Below are 18,819 nucleotides of genomic sequence, written 5' to 3' on the forward strand. Positions count from 1 at the left end.
TTGGGATGGTTTTAGCTCCAAGGCCACTGTCCTGCTGTCAGAGAAGCTTTTGAGATCTCAGAGCAGAGAGGACGTTTTTAGGAGAGGAGATAGTGCGGGATCAGAATATTTACTACCATGCACTGGCATGGGACCCAAAAAGCTCTGGATCATGAAACTCCAGGAGTTTGCTGTTTCCCTCCTGCACAACAAAGTCCCTTCCCCTCTCAAAGCCTCTGTTTTCTTGCATATAAAACCTGCAATGTCACTGAAGCGATGCGGTGCCTGAATTCATCAATTTCCTTTGGAAGTGCTCTGGGATGCTATTGGGAAAGGCAGAGTAGGGAACAGGGCAGGTCCAAAATGGAAGAAACAAAGAGTGATGCTGGTAACACGTAGCTACAAGCCAGCTTCATCTCCCCTTCCCAGGGAAGTGTTACAGTGGGTGCTCTGTGACCTTTACCTGCATCCCCCAAGCAGCTCAGTGGGAGGAAAAGCCAGCTGAGGTGGTCGGTGGATTCTCCCTCAGTTTTGGCAGAGGCTTTGAGCCAGGAGGTTTCTCTGGAGGGATGTTGGCTTTGGAAACCTCTCCTGAGCTTGCAAGTGTGGGGTGAAACTCCCTGCTGTGCCAGTGAACAACAAGTTATCCTCTGATCCATGTGGGACCCTCGTGGCTTGGCTCAGCCTTTGCTGGGGAGCTGCTGCTGCTCCTCCCCAAGTGCTTTGCTCTCCTGCACTCCCACTTCTCTCTGCAAATCTGTGGCTTATTAAATGATCAGCTGGCCTTGTCTCTCCCTGGGGCTGCAGGCAGAGTTTTTTGCTGCACCCCTCAGATGAGGAGTGGCTGGAAAACTTCTTGGACGAGAAAGAAGTAGAGAAGGTGCAGGGCTTTTCTGAAGATTTCACTACCCTCCTGAGAAGAAGGGTTGAGGAGAAGAAGAAAAGGGTGCACAAAGACCCCCTGCTGTTCGCCAGTGACAATTTTTTCATTGAGCCATTGGTAAGTGACACCCGAGAACCTCATTTTCTTCCCCCTCCTCTTCCTCCTCCCAAGCACCCTTCCCCCGGCTGCAGTCACTGGGCAGATCCTCAGCTGGCCCCATGTGCTGGCAGGGAGGACGTGGAGTTTCTGGAGCGGCTGCAGAGCTCCCTGCTCAAAGCATTTGTGCCCTGCAGGCTCAAGGCAGGGCTGGGAGCCTGACACAGCCCAGCTCTGCTGCCAGGCTGGAGCTCAAGGCCCTGCGTGCGTGTCCTTGCAGTGTCACAGGGAGCAGTTCCTGTAGGCAGGGGCTCCCCCCACACGTGGGGCTCAGCAGAGGCTGTTGGAGCACTGCCAGCTCACACACTGACCTGAAGCTTGCAATGGCTCCCTGGCAAAAGGAGGCCAAATTCAGCCCAAGGTTAATGACAGAAATGCCAATCCCCTCCTGTAACCATGCCTTGCACTATTGCTGAGTGTCCCTTCCAGTGTCATCCTTGTGTGAGCCTGGACACAAGGGTGCAAGGTTGAAATGGGCCTTTGGAGCTCTCCTGCACACAGGGACAGAAAACCTTTTCCTTTTCTGGTGATGCAAGCAAACTGCCACGTGCTCCCATCAGCCAGAGCCCTGATTCTGAGTACTGGCATTGGGAGAGATGATGAATGCATGTGGTGTCTGCACGGAGCAAAATCCCTTCTCATCTTGCAGTAAAGCCCAGAATAATCCCAACCTCTGCTTTCTTTCAAAACAGCTTAACTAATATCTGTAGTTGTCTCTTCTTGGTTACTCCTATGGCCCATCTAAGGCCAAGAGCCACCAGTGCACAGTGGCACTTACATCCCATGTAGCTGACAGCAGCATGATGGGACCAAGAGCTTGTGTCAGAGCAGCAGGAATATTGTGGAGAGTGGCAGCTGATCAGCTGAGCATTGAGAGCTTCCAGCGCTGTGTTGAGCTGGGTTTGGAGGCTTTCCTTGGCTCCTTGTGTTGTTCACTCATCATTGATGCTCAATCAAGGCTTACAGGCCTGTGGTTGGAAACAAGAAATGTGGAGTTTGAAGAGCAATGCTTTACTGTCTCTTTCTGTTGTAGGAGGGAGAAATTGGGCCGAATTGTTCGGCTGAAATCACGGTGACCTTCGAACCCCTGGAAGCACTGGAGTATCAAAGTGTGGCTTACTGCCATGTCTCAGGTGCAGCTCCTTTGCCCTGCTCCTGTCCCCCTCAGTGAAGCCATGGTGCAAGCCTGAGCCCACTGGGCTCTCATGGAAGTGCTGGGAAGAGTCCCTGGTCAGCAGGGCAGTGCTGGCACATCCCCCCTGGCCCTGCAGCCTCCAGGGAGTCTCCTGTGCAAGGCCAGGGCTCAGAATGCTGGGTCTGCCTTACTGATCCCAGAACAGCCCAGGCAGTGCAGGGATAGGTTTTCATGCCATGGCTTTGCCAGCATTTCCTCAAAGGCCAGAGAGCTCCAGAGCAGAACAGCTTTAGTGAACAAGCACTAAGCCCCTGCAGGCCCCTGGCCTCCAGGATGGGTCCATTTGCCATGGATCCATCATCAGGTGGAAGAAGCTGAGTTAGAAATGTGCTCCCTGGCCCTGGATCACCTCCCAGTGCCCAGACACCAGCAGAGCAGAGGTGGCTGAGCCCCACTGAGCACAAGGTGTTTGTAGAGGGAGCACCCTTGGCCAGCAGCTGCTTCTCTGCCTGTGTGGGAGTTGTCCCCTTGCAGCTCTCACTCTGTGGAAACAGAACACAGTGCTGAGTGTCAGAAGGGGAGCACTTGGGCAACAAAGGCCTGTGCTCCTGGCCCAGGTAGTTTGGTAATTGCCAAACTCATCATGAGCTTTGTGCCTGCACTGAATGGATTTCAAAGCTCCTCTAGGTGCACAGGAAGGAAACCACAGAATCACAGTATGATGAGGGTGGGGTGGACCTTAAAAATCATCTAGTGCCAAGGCCCCTGCCATGGGCAGGGACACCTCCCCCTAGACCAGGTAGCTCCAAGCCCCATCCAGCCTGGCTTGGAACACTTGCAGGGCTGGAACCTCCACAACTTCCCTGGGGAACCTGCTCCAGTGTCTCACCACCCTCACAGTAAAAAATTTCTTCCCAATATCTCAACTAAATTTCCTTTCTTTCCATTTCCACCCATTACTGCTTGGCCTGTCACTCCAGGACACCAGAGATGTTTTAAACTGAGCAGGCTCGTGGCTCAAATTGGAAACTAGCCCAAGGAATGGGTTAGAAATTCAAAGTCAGCCCCAAGGGATATCTCCTGAGGGAAGAGAAGGGTCCATATCTTCTCCTGCAGCATCAGGAGCTGACTGCATCCAGCTCAGAGTCAGGGACTAGCACTGAGGTAGCCTGGAAAATCCAGTGTGACAGAGGGAATGATTGTACTGCAATGGACATCTCTCCCCAGGCCGTGAGAGCAGGATACCCCTGCAGCTCAGAGGGGAAGGCCAAGGACCCTTGATTGAACTCAGTTCTCCTATACTGAACGTTGGGGAGATTTTTATCAACACCTCCGATGTCTATGAGGTGAGCAGCAGGGCTTGGGATGGATCCTGATGGCTCCTGAGGCAGCAGCAAGCCTGGTGGAGCTGTGGAATTGCTGCCAACCTGGGCAGCTGTGAGCAGGGAATATTTGATGTACTGCTCAAACCTGGGGGGGGTCAGAAACGTGTGTCTGTTCCTGAAGCCCCAGTGCCTGCTTTTGGGCAGCCTTCCTTAGGGATCAGCTGGGAGGCTTCCTGCAAAACAACCCCTTGCCACATGAAACCAACACTGGGTCAAAAAGCTGCATGTTCAGAGGCTTTTGTGGCAGTGCCAGACACAAGGCACCTTTGGACTGGGCTCTGCAGAAGCAGCTGCAACAAACTGGCTGCCTTTGAGCTTCAGCCCACTGCAAACAGCTTCCAGTCAAGTGTCCCTGCTTATTGCTGAAGTCACAGGAAATCCATCCAGCCTCCTGGCTCAGTGCTGGCCATTGCAAAGGGCTTGGGAGTTCTCTCCCTTGCTGACCAGTCCCTCACCACACTTCAGCCTTGGTGCATCTCTGGCTCTGGAAGGAGAAAACTGTTCCTGGGAATAAAGCAAAGGATTTTTCTACCTATTTGCCTCCCCCCCAATAGTGTCTAGTTTGCAAAAAATTCATGAGAGAGCAACTCAAAGAGGTAGAAAATGAGGCACTACATCATGCCAGACACTTTCAAAAGCGCGGCTGGGGAAGGGAAAGACACGCTGAGTTTTCTTACCAAAAGATGGTGCTGTCTGTACATTTTGATGCTGATGCCTCATTCTCAATGAATTGTTTCCATGGTATGGGAAAAGGTGAATGAGTAGATGGTGCTGTTGGAGCTGTGCTCACTGGGGCAGCAGCAGCTCTGGGGTGATTCACTCTGCAGCTGCAATCACCCCACTCAGGGCTCTCAGGGCCAGCTCCCAATGAGCTTGGTGATGCTGAGCAGAGGTGCACTGCTCTGTGTCCATGGGATAAGCCCAGGGTGACTGCAGGTCTGTGGAGTTGCCACTTCTCTGCATGAAAACCCAAAGGCAGAACTTGTCCTGTTGTATCTTTTGACTTCTGCCATTCAGCAGCACAAAGCATCTTCTGCCTTTGCTGGGTGTTCATTGCATCATTAGACAATAACTCACAAGAAGGGAAGGTTCCACCTGTATTTCTATTTTGCTTTCTTGCTTCTGCAGGTGGAACTGATTAACAAAGGAGCTCTTGATGCTCCCTTCACCTATATCCCTTCAACCACAAATGTGGACTTCTGCTTCACGGTTGAGCCCGAGCGGGGCATGATTGCACCAGGTGGGACCCAGACTGTTCAGATCTCCTTCCATACCACCGTGCTGGGGAGCTTTGAGGAAAAATTCCAGTTCAGTGTGGCTGAAACTCCTACACCTGTGATCCTGACCATTAGGTAAGGACTCTGGGAGCTTGGTGGGCACATCTGTAGCTGTCTCTGGGACATCCCCCACCTACCTCATTTTGGGGTGGAGCAGAGAAAAAAGGTGATGCCTGAGGTCTTAATCTCTGCTGTGATCCTGGCATTGCCTTAGTGTCAGGATGCCTCCTGCCCTGTGTGGTACCCAGGAGCTGCAATGACTCCTCCCTGCAGGGATCTCCCTGGGCCTTGGGCCATGGCAGGCAGTGGGATGGAGCAGCTCTGGGCAGCAGCTGCTCTGGGATGTCCCACCTGAACACCCAGCAAGGCCCCCAGGGCTTTGCAGATGGGCCAGCCTGGGTGATTCTGTAGCAGCAGCAGTGTTTTTAAAAACTTCCATTAATAATCCATGCCAGATGGGCAGCAGCAGCCTCAGCTCCCCTCTCATGGCCATGCTGTGGGGGACAAGCTGTGCTCCCAGCTCCTGTGCACAGAGTGCTCTGGTGCCTCCTTTGCACAGCCAGCAAAGGGCTGATGTGGGAGTCAGGAACTGTGCAGCAGGGGCTGTGCCAAGGACTGGGGCACCATCCCATGGGCTGGTGCCATGGCAGGAGACAATCCTGGCCCAGCCAAAGGGAGAAGGGCTGATCACAGGGGAGGCAGAGCTCAGTCCTCAGCACCACAGCAGTGTGAGGCCTCGTCCCTGCCAGCCCGAGCCATGTGCTGCTGGGATAATGGAGTGGAAGCAGGAGAGCTGATGCTGGCTGCTCTGCAGCTTTGGAGCTGGGCTCCTGCTGTTGGGGGACACTGGCTCAAGGCAGTAAAGAAATGAAAGCAATCTGCACTTGATTGTACCAATAAGATAAGGGAGATGGATAAAAAGGAACAAGGAAGTTATTATTTGGCAAGAGAAAAGTGGTGAGTAGGTCTGCCCATAGTGGAGAAACAATTATGCTGGCTTTGTTTTTGGAGGAAAAGTGCTGCTTTTTTAGTTTGGAAATCAAGAGGGAACCTTTCACCATCAAAGAATTGATTCTCCTCTGTCCCTCCCCCAAAGTGGTCATGGAGTGTTTGTGCATAAGCAGCTTTCTCCTTGAGCAAGGGCAGGTGTCTCTTGTTGAGATGTGCAGAGCAGAGCCAGGGGCAGTCCTGTGAGTGCAACAGAAGGCACAGTTCACTGCTCCTTGATTTTGAACCAAAAGGCAGAGTGGGCATTGATTGGCATCAATCATGAAATTAACTGGTGAGTGTTGTGCAGCTTCAAGTGCTGATTTCAGTGGATGTTGGTGACTTTTGGAGTGTGTCTGCTGAGTTCAAGGCCAGGTGAGGTGCTGTGCTAGATTCAGGACAGCCTGGTTTGGTTGTTGAAGCTCTTGCTCTTGGCTGTGCCAGCTGGGGCACTGCTGACAAACCATTCCTTTCCTCTAGGATTCACCTGTCCCCTGGGTAGAACTGTTGCTGCTCTTTTCAGAGGATGTTTGGGGCTCCCCTGGATTCATGTCTCAGAACTGTGTCTGTAATGATTGTGTGGGTCAAACTCTCCTGAGAAAGCTCCTCCACGGGAACAGCAGTTCCAGCTAAGAAGGAGCAAAGCAGGGAACCTGTGGCTGGAAAGGCTGGTTACAGAAGTTTGTGGGGACACCTTGATGTCCATCCCATTGCAGCTGGGGAAACTGAGGCACGGAGCCATGTCTGGGTGTGTGTTCAGGGTCCTTCATGGGACCCCCAGCATCCCAGGGGCTTCTCCTGCCTGCCCATCAGTGGCTGTTGGCTGCTGGCCACTTGGCTTGAGCTGCCTCCTGTGCACAGGGCCCTGTGCTGAGCACACGGTGCTGTGTTGGTTGGAAACCCAGGGTGCCCTGAGCCCAGGTTTTGTGCCCCGAGCCACGACAGCCGGACCTTTGCAATCCCTTTAACCGAGCCCTTTCCTGCTCTGTCCTCGGCCTCCAGGGGCAGCGTCACTGGACCGAATTTACACTTCAACCTCCCTGAGCTCGACTTCGGGGACATCTCCTTTGGTGAGTGTTGCCTGGGCTGGGACACAGCGTCAGGGATCTGTGCCTTCCAACAGAAAAGCATCCCTCACTCCTGGTCTGCCCCAGCAGCCTCTTCAGGCTGTGAACTGCAGGGCTGCAGGGCTGCTGCCTCAGGGGGCATTTTGCCATTGTGAGATCAAATAGAACCAAGGAGTAGAAAGGCAGTATTTTCTAGTGTCTCTGTCCTGCTTTAAAAGACAGATGTCTGCCAAGGAAGGTGGGAATCCTCTTGGAATGCAAAGATGACCCCATCCCTCCAAATTATTATACCTTTGAAATTACAGGGCTCCCAGGCAAAACTATGGGAAAAGGACTAACAGTTCTTTCCTAGACTATATCAGGACAGCACAGACAAGAAGGCAAGAACAGACGTTTCCCAGGGGCCAAGTCCCGTTTTCCCCCTTTGGTGGTGTTGTGATCACAGCAGGAGGAGCTGTGGGCCCTGGCAGGGCAGTGATCCCCTCCCAGCCCGCACCGGCAGGGAAGGAGGGAGGGAGAGAAGGACGGAAATGCTCCTTTTGCAAACCCCCAAAGGGCAGGGGGATGTGGGCAGTGCCCAGCAGCAGCAGGCAGGAGCGGGGCAGGCAGGCAGGGTCGATGCCAGCGCTGAGCTGCAGCCAGGGCAGTCCCGGGGCCAAGCACACAACCTCCCGCAGCAGCACCGGCCGAGCTGCGATCCCCAGCGGGAGGAAGGGAAGCTCCGCTCCCTGCCCAGCCTCAGCTCCCACTGCACAGACACAACTCCCAAAAAACCCCGAACAAAAAGCCCACCCCAGGACCAAAACCCCCCAAAATCCCTTGGCAACATTCACTACCGAGCCTAAACCCAGAACAATGAAGTTCATCAACTTTTGAAGGAAACTCATTGCCTTTCCTGAGCTGCTTCTTCCCCAGCCTGCATCACCACGGAGGCACTTGTCAAGTTGCCTTTTGAAGAAATGAAACAAGAAAGGCAACAGATGGAAATATGGTTCTGAAGCAGGAGATCGATCCTGCTGAATGCCATTTCATTCCTAAGGTCTCTTCAGCTGAAGGCAGCTGTTGTATCTTTGCTTCTTTGTAACTCTTGACTGTTGTCTGCAGGTGCTGACCTCAGTCTCACTTGAGGTTTTGACATCTGGGTTTGTCCTTTTTGTGCCTCTCTTGCCTCCCTGCTGGAGTCACTGCTGGAGCTGGCAGTGGTCACTTGGGTGGGCACAGAGAAGCTCTGGGTGGCAGCTGCACTTGTTTTTTCTCCCCATCTGTGTTCCAGTGACTCTTGGTGAGCAGGCCTGGGGAGAAGTGTCCTCCCCACAGAGCTGCCAGCCCAGCCAGATGTGCACTGCAGAGCAGGCTGTGGCTGCTCTGCAGGCTCTGCAGGACATCCCCACCATGTGTGGCTGTATCTCTGGCTTTGCAGGATGGAAAGCAAATCTCAGAGCCAAAGTGGGGATCCCCTTGCAGGCACAATCACAGTGAGCAGCATGGCTGTGATGTCCCTGTTTGTTGGGTGAGGTGGGAGCTGGTTCCTAATTGCTAATCTCAAACCAAGGCTGGGGTTTGCCCCCAGTTGAGTGGGCTCTGAGCTGTCACGTGCTCAGTCTGTTTGGCCCAAACCAAGAGATGCTTTAAGGGTCCTGCAGAGAGAAACTGCATTAAGGTGCATCACATTCTAGTCCCTGATTCCATCCTCATTTTCTTTTGCTGTAACTTCTTCTCAATGACAACTCACTGTTTGTGTATCTTGAAAACAATAGGAGTGTTGGCAGACTTACCAGGGAATTTTACAGCTTGAATTTTCAGAGTAAATGTTGGGTCTGGGTGCACACTCATCACTTAGAGATAACTGGTGCTGGTTTGGGGCAGGTGAGGGAGCTCCTCCCCATCCCAAAGAGAGAAGCTTGCAGTGTTCAGCAGGGCTAGGAGTGGGCATTTTCAAGGCTGCAGTCTGGAATCGGTGTCAAAGGGAACTCAGTGACGATTAATTCCTCATGCAGCTTCTCAGTGAGCTGTAGTTCAGAAAATAAAGAGCTAAACTCCAATCTCACTTTTATCCTGGCAGGATATTCCCACCAGGATCATGCCATAATGGGTGCCTGAATGGGTATTTGTGTCCTTTCTTAGGCTTTCCCTGCACCAAGAGCATTCGCCTCACCAACTGCTCCGTGGTGCCCGTGACGTTCAAGCTCCGCATGTCGAACAATGGCACGCAGCCGGCTGTTGACAGCCTTGATCAAATACGCAAAGAAGGTGACCCATCCTGGAGGAAGGGAATTCATTTCTATGTGGAGCCAAGGGAGTTCAAAATGAATCCCAGCCAAGGAACCATCCTCCCCCAGGGACACCAGGACATTGAGGTATGGGAAGAATCCCATAGATGCATCCCGTAGATGCTTCAGCACCAGGGCTGAAGCTTCACTGGAGTGTGGGAGGGCTTTAGCTCTGGTGCCAGCTTTGAGAATCCTGGGAGTGAGAGATCTGCACTGCTGGGAGGCCTCTGCTAGCTGGCTTACCCGGGATGTTCCTCAAAGAGCACTGGTTTGTTTCCAAAATCCTACACTGAGATCAATACCATATTGTCAAGTCCTGAAGCCATTCGTTTGTTTTTGAGAGCGATTTCTTTGATTGCAAGTGGGCAGAGCAAGGATGAGGGCAGAAGGTGGCTGTCAGAGAGATGTCATTGTATAAAGCAGTTAGCTTTTCTTCTTGGTCTCATTTCTCCTCTCCTGGGGAGCAGAAAAATTTGTGTTCACTGCAGGGATCTCCAGTGGAGACAAAACACTCTGCAGCCATGAACTGCCCAGCACCTGCTGGGCCACACTTTGACCTCAGCCTCCTGCTGTAAAGCTGAAATCAGTCTGTTCAAGTCAGATTTCCTCTGCACTTATGTCATTGTAGTCAGATGAGAAATTGGCCCCTTAATTTGAATACAGTGGTGTGTAGAGCTTTAGTCTAATGTTTTAATGAAGCTGATCTATGCTGTGATAGCAAGGTGTGTTTAACAAAGTTGGTATTGCCAGAAGGCTTTTGTTACTCTGAGACTGTGCTCTACACATGGACCAGCAGAAGAATTAAAGCCAAATCCTTCCTCAAGAACTGGAGGATATCACATGTGGGTAATGAGCTTTTGTAAGGAAGAATTTACTGTTCTTTTTTCTACCAGGTGACCCTGTGTTCCAACACCGTGATGGAATTCTACAGGAGATTGCTGGTGGACCTGGAGGGTATTGCTGAGGAAGTGGCATCAGTGGTCATCAAGGCCAGGTACCAGCCCTTCCTGGCCTCCCCCAGGCACTGCCTTGCACAGGCTTTGCTGGCTGCAGCTGCCAAGGAGAAGAGCTGCTTAATGGCCTCGTGTTGTGCCAGCTGGACATGAGAACAGCAGTGCTTGGACAGCAGCCTGTGGTGAAAAGCCCCTGCTCACAGCCCAGCACGGTCCTGGGCCCTTTTCTAAAGGGACCAGGAATGATAGCATTGATTGGCCTGGGTTTTGGTGCTTGAGGTGGAACAAATTTCCCGAGGGCCTCCTCTCCTTCTCCCTGCAAGAGATGGAGTTGTGCTGGTTGTGACCACCCTGCATTGGTTTGGGACCCACCAGGCAGCCTGCTGAGAGTCAGGGTCTGGCTCTGTCCATGAGGGCACATGACAGGGGAAAGTGGCTCCCAGCCCCTGCTGTGCTGCTGTGGGTGTCAGTGTGTTGCCAGAGGGATGCAGCTCCCTGGTGCTGTTCCCTCTCCCAGGCAGAGCCATCCAGGCAGTGCCTGGGCTGCCATTTTGTCAAGCAAATGGAGCTGGGGCCAGTCAGTGCCTGGAGCTGTGCAGTGAAGGAGCCAGGGAGCTGCAGGGCCTGGGAGGGGGTGGCTGATCAGCCACTCTGTGGGGCAGCTGCTGTCTCGTGCCCTCCAAGGCTGGGGCCAGCAGCTGAGTTCTCAGGCAGGGCCACAGCACCATGGCAGAGAAGGGAGTCATTTTTATGAGACACTAGGGTTGTGTGTTGCTTGAGCCTTAGGGAGCCCTGATCCTTGTTGGGAAGGCTCCCCCAGAGCTCGTGGGTCACTGGGACTGTTCCAGGAGTCCTGTCAAGCCTTCTTGGGTAAAGGAGGGGCTGAGGCAGCTGTGGCACAAAGTGCTCTGCCTGGGGCACTTGGCAGCCTCTGGGTGCTGCCTCTCAGGGTTTGCCCCTCCTTGACAAGACATGTTGGAGTGGGAAGAAGTAGAAGGCAATTTATCACTGTAGGGCTGTTCAATGTGCATTTGACAGTGACCAATGTGTTCTGCTCCATTTCACAATCTTTGGGGGTAAATGTTCTCCATTCTCTCAGTATCTCTGACTCCCTTGGGGTCATCTCTTTGCCCAGATGTCTTGTTCCAGAGCTGAATGTGTACCCCCAAATCCTTCTGTACCACGAGTGCCACCTGAAAGTGCCGTACGAGAGGAAGCTCTTCATCAGGAACCTCAGCAACCTTACTGGCTGCTATGGGCTTATTCCCCAGGTTTGGCATCACGTCCACCTCCTCCTGTCAAATATTATTGGGGAGACTATTAGTGGGAAAAAAGGGTTTGGATAAGACCTTGCTGGTTTCTATTCAGTCTTAAAGATCTGCTGAGAAAAGGATCCTACCTGAATGTAAACCTTAGGATGCAGTTTAACCTCCTGAGGAAACAGTTTATGTTCTAGTCTAGTCTTCAGGGTGTTTTCTTGTGGGAGGTCTTAGAGGGTTGTGAAAAGCTGCTGCATTCACAGACTCCAGTGCCTGTGCTGGCAGGCTCCTTGCAGGATCCCCTGGGAGTGCTAAGCCTACAATTCTTGCAGCTTGTTTGTGCCTTTACCTTTGTCCTGGGGAGTTTTAAACGTGTGTGTAAGTTGCTGTTGTGGTGGATGTTAAGGAGTCTAAAGTTTCTTCAGAGGTCCCTCTGAAGTTGCATTTCATTCTGTCCCTTCCAGAAACGCAAGGACGACTCTCCCGTGCTCTACTCCAGCCCCAAGCCCTGTGGGATTGTGCAGCCTTACGGCACTGCAGAGATCCCAGTTATCATCGAAGTGCAGACGCTGGGCGAGCATCGCACCAAGGCTCTCGTCGGCGTGTTCGGGGATGAGAGAAACCCACGGGTGAGTGCAAGGGGAGATGTGAGCCTGTGTGCAACTGCTCCTGGCAGGGTGCACAGGGACAGGGATTCTTCCAGGGAAAACAGGCACAGGCTGCTGGGGAGAAGGACAGCAGGGATGGGTGGCACAAACAGCCCATGCCTCATAGGTGGTGATCTCAGTGTCTGACGCAGAAGGTAGTTCATCTAAGCTAGAATTGAGGGTAGTTTTAGTTTATTAAGCTTTAAAATGCTGTTAACTTTGGAAACATCTGTTTTCAAATGTCTTGTCATCTCTCTGAGCACAAAAGAAGATGTCAGAAGACTTCTGGGAACCTTGAGCTTTCTGTAAAAGAAAGGAAAACTGGCATTGGAAGACTGGTTGCAAGGATTTAAACTTAGATTAAAACATAATGAAATGATGATGCCAAATTCCCTGGATGGCACTAAACATCTGAACCTGGGCCATTGTGGCACTGCATGTAAATCAGTGAACAGGAAGGACAGGCAATGCAGGCTGTGCCAGGGAGCTTGAAGTTTGACAAAACAGTTGCTTTCAACTATCAGGCTGCTTACCTTAAAAAGGAGGGTTTCCCCCTACCAGAATAACCAGTTGTTTAACTGTCAGCCCGGTCTTAACTAGAGATTTCTTGCAAAGCTTTTACCTTTGGGCCAATAATTTGTAGTTTGAAAGGTTCTCTTACCTTAATCCTTTTAAATTTGGAGGTGAACATGTAATTTTCTTTTTCTTTTTCCCCAAAAGCCCAGCATTTCAGCTGGAGTGTGGTAGCTGTCCCTAAAGCAATAACTTGAGCAGGGTTGAGCTGTTTAAGCTTTTTTAGGTTTCCCTGTTGTGGTTTGTTTTGAGTGGTTTTTAATCTTTCTTGCCTGCTTCCTGGAACAGGGAGTAGAATTACGGAGCTCTGGACGGCTGGCAGAAATCTACCCAAGTCCAACTGTGTTAGAGTTTGGCAGCATCCCAGCTCTACAGCCTGCTTCACAAAGCTTTACCCTCTTCAGTGAATGTCTTGTCCCTGTAGACTTCAGCATAGAAATGGTAAGTATCTGGGGGCTGTTTTCCAGGGAAATGGACTGGTCAGTAGCAGCCATGACTTGGCTTTTAAAAGCAAGATTTCCATACTGTCCTGTGTGAGAGGAGGCAAGATACTCCAATATTCCCTCTGAGCAAGGCAAGAGGAACCTGGCTCTGGAGTGGTTTTAGCTGGGGCACCCCTCAGTGAGGTCAGGTGCAGAGATGTTGGAGCAACAATTAATCTGGGTTGTGTTGACAAGTTCTCCCTTAATTTTATCTTTTGTCTTTAGCTGTGTGTGTCACATTTTGGAGCTCCGAGATCAAGAGAAACCTGTGGTCCTTTGCTCCCCAGAGCATGGATTTCACTGTGGTTTCCCTGTCCCATCTACATTTGCTTTGTGCCAAACTGCTGTTAATAGTAGAGAGCAGGGTGTGAGGTGTGTCCTCAGACTGCTGGTGGGGAGGCAATTTTCACACCTCCTGGGGGTCAAGCCAGCTGGGCTGTCCACACAAGGACAAGGGTGGAGGTTGTGCACCCTCCAGCCTGTGATCTCTGTGCTATTGAAGAGCATCTTTGGGGAGCAGCTGCAGAGAAAGGCTGTTTAATATGTGGGGGCTGCATAGGGCAGAAGGAGCTGGGGCTGCTCCCCTGGCAGGGGGAGCAGGGCTGGTACAGCCAGGAAGGGCTTGTAGGTTGGGCCTGGGGCTGGGTGGGATGTCTGCTGGAGGGGGAGATCTGTGAGGGGCTTGAGGTTTGCTCTTCTTCATGCTGGGTGTGTTGAACTTGTGGAGCTGGTTAAAACCTGATACCATGGACTTGTCTGTGTCTGTGGATAAAGCATCAGGCCATGTGGGAGAGTCCAGCCACAGCCTCCTGGGCCAAGGAGGAGGGGTGTGACTTTTCCTCTTGCTGCTTTTCCAGCTGTTTGGGAGATAAATGTTATTCTAAAGCGAGTTTTTTTTCCAGGGCAGCTTTCCCTGACTCCACAATGGAGTTCTGCTTTCAGCCTCTGCAGGGAGCAATGCCCCTTGGCTGGGTGCTCATGGTGTGTAAAGGTTGGGTTTCATGTGCTCCTGCCAGGGCCAGACCTGCAGAGCTGTGTCTGCACAGCTGTGCTGGTGCAAGGCCTTTCCTCCCTCCTTTGGGCAGCCTCCAGCTCTCTTGGCCAATCTGTGAAGTCCATGAGAAAGCAGATGACAAGAGTTCTTGGGAAGAGTGGGCCATGCCCACAGAGCACATGTTGTCCAGTTTTCTTTCTGCTTCCTGCTTTCCTGCTCTGCTATAAGCATTTGGAGGTGACTTTTCTTTAGGCAGAGGGCACTGGGGCACCTCTCTACAGCTGATGATTGGTGGGGAGTGAGGGCTTCAGTCCTTTAGGGGGTGTTGAGAAGCACTGATGGCCCCTTGGGAAAGATTAGTTTGGTGTTGGGGTTTTGCTTCCCTGGTTTTGCAGAGACATTCTTCAGGCTCTCAGCAGTGTCCTCCAGCCATGTGGTTTCTGCAGTGGGATTTGAGCAGTTCTGCCTTCCTCTGGCCTTGAGCCTTTGTGAGAGGCCAGGAGAGAGAAAGCAGCTTTCCTTGGCCCACAGTGCAGAGAAAGACTGGGGAAGGAACACTCTCCTGAGGATAAGCATCCCTTGGGTTGGGCAAAATGGGGTTAATTGGGTGAGTCCCTTAAAGGAGGGGAAAATACAGGTTGTATGAGCTCTGCTGTTGCCCAGTACTGTAGCTTAACTTTAGGGAGATTAAGCCTTCAGGATTTTTATCCTCCCCTCTTTAGTCTTTCCTTTTCTTATATCCCACAAGACACCAGGGTGTGTGGTTTCCATCCTAAATGCATATTATGCTTGTCTTACAGGCTTCCAAATCCTACTGCTTTGTTATTGAACCCAGTGAAGGAGTGATCCCTGCTAGGGGTGAGGTTCCTGTGACTGTCACAGCAACCCTGGATGACACTGTGGGTTTTGATGACGCTGTCCAGCTGTTCATTGGGAACAGCCTTTGGAGCAGTGTCTTTCTCCAGGCTTTCGGCATTGGCACCACAATTGTCACAGACAAACCATTTGCCCCAGAGCTCAACTTGGGATACCAATTCAGGTAGGAGATCTCTCCACTCCCACCTCTCCTCCTGTCTCAACAAGGAGCAGTTTTTCTGTAGTCCTTCAGGCAAGATCTTCTTCAGTGTTCAAAGCCCTGACTCCTTCCCTAAAGGCAGAGATTCCTTTACAAACATGTGATGGGCACTTGAGAGTTGTTAGACACCCTCAAAAGCCACTGAAAGGGAAACCAGTTGCTAAATTGCCACAAACTGTCTCTAGTTCTAATACATTGATGTCCTCACTTGATCGAGTAATGATCTCACAGGCTGCCCCAGAACTAAAGGTTCCTGAAATGGTGCCCAGATGAGGCAGTCCCTCCATGTGGCTGAGGCACCAAGGGAAGATCCTTTCTCTTGCCCTTGCCCTTGCCCTTGCCCTTTCCCAATGGCACCTCCCAGGCAAGCAGGGGCCCTGGGAACAAAGAGACAGGAGGGTGACAACCCCCACCAGGAAGGCAGGAGCCCACAGAGCAGTTCCAGAGGCAGAGTTGCCAGCAGAGTTTGCAAAGTTCACTTCCAAACAGTTTCTAATTGCAAAATGAAATTTCTACAAATGGCTACCAGTGCAGAGCCAAGGCTGATACGAACGAGAGAGGCTCTGCTCCCCTGGTTTCCTCTCCTGGAGCAGGCAGATGATTTTTACCAGCTTGCTGGGATCATCCAGAAACTGCCTCTGAGCCGGCTTTTAGGAATGTCTGCAATCCTACCCCCACACACAAGGTCCCCAAGGGCAGCATCTCAAAGATTCAGTTTCAGCTTTGGGCACAGATTAATACAAAATGCAGCAACAGTATGAATCACCCCAGAACAAACATTTTGGGGGAAAACACCACGTCCTGTTAGCCTCACCTGGAAAATGTTACATTACCATTATAAACATATTTCTCTTTGCAATAATGACATCAAAAGGGCACCTTATCAGACACCACTTCTGGTCCACATTAAGAGCTGGAAATGAAGACAGTCTCTAAGCAATTAACACCTCAGGTTGCTCACTGGGAGCAATTTGATGACCAGGGAAATAGCTACTCTCATACTCTTTTCCATCCTGCCTTCTATTCCAGCCTCGTGCCCTGTATTCATCAGTTCAAAGTAACAAACAAGGGCCGCCGTTACCATCAGCTCTTCTGGAGTGCGGAATGCTACAGCCCACCTGAGGAGGGGGGCCAGAGTGTCTCAACCCTCAGCAGCCCCAGGGCCAAGGATGATTCCCAGCACCCCAAACGTTCCAAGCCTGCGTTTGGGGTGAAGTCACCGACGATTGGCCTGCAGCCAGGCCAGTCTGAGGACATGGTGCTGCGAGGCTTCTCCCGCATCCCACAGGTGAGATCCCCTCCTCTGGGCTTGTTCCACAGGCCCTTGACATTTGCCTGGGGAAATGAGCAGGGGCCTTCACAAAACTGATTTAAGGCTACTCGTTTCTGTGGCAGCACCAGTTGCTTTCCTTGCTGGCCACCATCAGACCAGCTGAGACTTTATTGTGATTCCACAGCTAGCAAAACCCAGTGCTGATCCCAAAGCAGGGGTGGATGGAAATATTGCTCTTTTGGGGCAAGCAGTGTTGCATGCTGAGTCAGCAAAGAAGGGCAGAGAAATAAGTTACACTTAGACTAGGAGTCCAAAAAGAAAGTGAACTAAACAAGTGCCAAGTGGTTTATCTGGGGTGAGCACGGAGTAAAACAAAAGCCATGTCAAGGGAGGGGGTTTCTCACAAGTGCCTTTTGTGGTTATTGGGGTGCAGTGTTACAGACAATTGAGCACAGGAAGAAAAGGGGGCAGGGACTGTAACTGTGGCAGGAATAGGGCCCGTGGTGGGTGCAGAGCCAATGCAGGGCATTTGCAGGGTGCCCTGCCACTACGCACTGGTGACAAGTGACTCTTGCTTGCAGGAGGTGCAGGATTATGTGTTCTGTGAAGCCATCATTGGGACATCCCCCAAGATGGAGAGGATAATAGAAACAATCATTACCTGTCAGTTCATTCACCCCTCTATAGAAGTATCAGCCAGACAATTCTCTTTCTATGTGGAGAAGGTAAGTCTGGATTGCATGCTGGCATTTTAACAGCATGGCTGAGGGGGGTGTGTGCTTGTGTTAAAGCCCCTCTTTACCCTTCCTGAGGCACTTTGTAAAGTGAGTGAAGATGCTTTTAGAGATGAGACTGGTATTTGACTTCCCCAAAGTAAAAGTGCAGTTCCAGCTGCAGTGCCAAGGAGATGGTGGCCACTCCAGAGAAATGCCAGTTTCTGTGCTCACTGTAAAGGGAGGCTTTTGAGGACCCTCCAAGGCACGGTGATGTCTGTACACTGATGCTGCAGGGAAGCTGGGAAAACTGGAGATTCCTGTGAATTCCTCAGGCTGACAAGGAAAAACCCAACATCTCCTGTGTCTCTTTGCCTTCTCTGCTGTTGGCATGGATGCTTGATGGTACAGCTATATGGATAGGCTCTGTGCATTTCCCTAAGCCTCCTCTGCTTCAAACGACCCCCAGGCATCCTGCAACTGCAGTGATGATAACACTGAGGCAGAGCAGGTGCCCTTTAGTCTCTGGATCCCAACTCCAGCATCATCTTTCTGCCTCCTGCAAGTTGTCTGAAAAAGAGAAGATGGTTAATGATTTGGTTTCTGTAGTTTCAGGCCTCTCCTCTGGTTCCCAGGCTTCCAGTGAAGTACAGAATCCCTGGAACAGGCAGTTCAGATGTAATTGAGAAGCTTTTCAGCTCTCCCTGATTCTGCCTGGGTTCTGCTCAATGCCACACACACAAACTGATTTATTGCATACTATGGCACAGCACCTGTTTGGTATCAGTACATGCAGAAGTCGTTTCCCAAAGTCTCTGGTTTCTCTAAACCATGCAGGAAGCCCAGCACAATGCTCAGACAGGAAGGAAGAGCCCAGGCTGATCAGAGCTTTGAGACCACAGACACCTTGTCCCTGTAGCAGGGGCTGCAGGACACGTGGTGCAGACAAAGTGCTTTTTGAGGCTGCTAGAGCCAGGAAGGTTGTGAGAAATGACTGTATGTGAGTGAAGATCCTCTAGTGCTGTTCTGCCCAATAGAGAGCCAAAAGTGGAGACAAATGGCCTGGATTCACTTTTTGCTTTAGATCTTGGTCAAGCAGCCACCTCCTCTCAGGGGCCTATTCCCTCATCTGTACTTGGGAGTTTTCCCTGTCCTCCAGAGGATGCTGTGGTTTCTAAACATGAAAAGCATCTGCTGTCAAGAGAAACCTCCTGGAAGGGTAGAAACAAATAGAAAGGGTAAACAGAAATGTATGCACTCGTGAGGCTGAAAAATGTGAGCTGCAGCAGAAGCAGAAGGAGGTCTGTTTCTAGTTGAGGCTGTTTTTCCTTGTCTCCTGTTTCCATAGAAACCCAGTGATGTCCTGAGGCTGAAGTACCAGCCTTTGGCTTTAAAAAACACCTGCCTGCTGCCACTGGACCTCATGCTGCACTTGGAGCAGCCATTCCTGGTCTGTGATAAGGAGCAGCAGCCCCTCCCAGGTGGCCAGGTGAGCAGCCCTGGCCTCCTCCAGTGGGGTCTGAAGAGGAGGGATGTGGTGGTGCCTTTCTGTTGGGAGCTCCTTGAGTCAAGAAGTTTATTCTGTAGCATCAGCAGTGGGCTGGCCTGAGCTGCATCAGCAAAGCTGCTGAAGGAATCAAAATCTTATCTGAATTGAGTAGATCCATCCTGGCTTTAAGGCACAGGGAGAGGGGAGCAGGCAGCTGGGTCT

General features: G+C 51.5%; 1 protein-coding gene across 1 annotated transcript in view; it reads left to right on the forward strand.

Annotated features, from left to right (window-relative positions):
- The window catches only part of LOC118691393 (hydrocephalus-inducing protein homolog), a 70,730-nt gene that overhangs the window by 14,904 nt on the left and 37,007 nt on the right, over window positions 1–18,819 (forward strand). The window contains exons 7-21 of the mRNA XM_054516184.1: window positions 787–979; window positions 2,052–2,151; window positions 3,381–3,499; window positions 4,667–4,890; window positions 6,805–6,872; window positions 8,994–9,226; window positions 10,033–10,133; window positions 11,228–11,363; window positions 11,816–11,980; window positions 12,860–13,012; window positions 14,848–15,086; window positions 16,152–16,410; window positions 16,977–17,120; window positions 18,457–18,589; window positions 18,696–18,703. Of these exons, the coding sequence (XP_054372159.1) occupies window positions 787–979; window positions 2,052–2,151; window positions 3,381–3,499; window positions 4,667–4,890; window positions 6,805–6,872; window positions 8,994–9,226; window positions 10,033–10,133; window positions 11,228–11,363; window positions 11,816–11,980; window positions 12,860–13,012; window positions 14,848–15,086; window positions 16,152–16,410; window positions 16,977–17,120; window positions 18,457–18,589; window positions 18,696–18,703 (2,275 nt within the window). The remainder of the gene's footprint in view (window positions 1–786; window positions 980–2,051; window positions 2,152–3,380; window positions 3,500–4,666; window positions 4,891–6,804; window positions 6,873–8,993; window positions 9,227–10,032; window positions 10,134–11,227; window positions 11,364–11,815; window positions 11,981–12,859; window positions 13,013–14,847; window positions 15,087–16,151; window positions 16,411–16,976; window positions 17,121–18,456; window positions 18,590–18,695; window positions 18,704–18,819) is intronic.

This window comes from Molothrus ater, chromosome 12, assembly GCF_012460135.2.
Source record: "Molothrus ater isolate BHLD 08-10-18 breed brown headed cowbird chromosome 12, BPBGC_Mater_1.1, whole genome shotgun sequence".
Lineage (NCBI taxonomy): Eukaryota > Metazoa > Chordata > Aves > Passeriformes > Icteridae > Molothrus > Molothrus ater.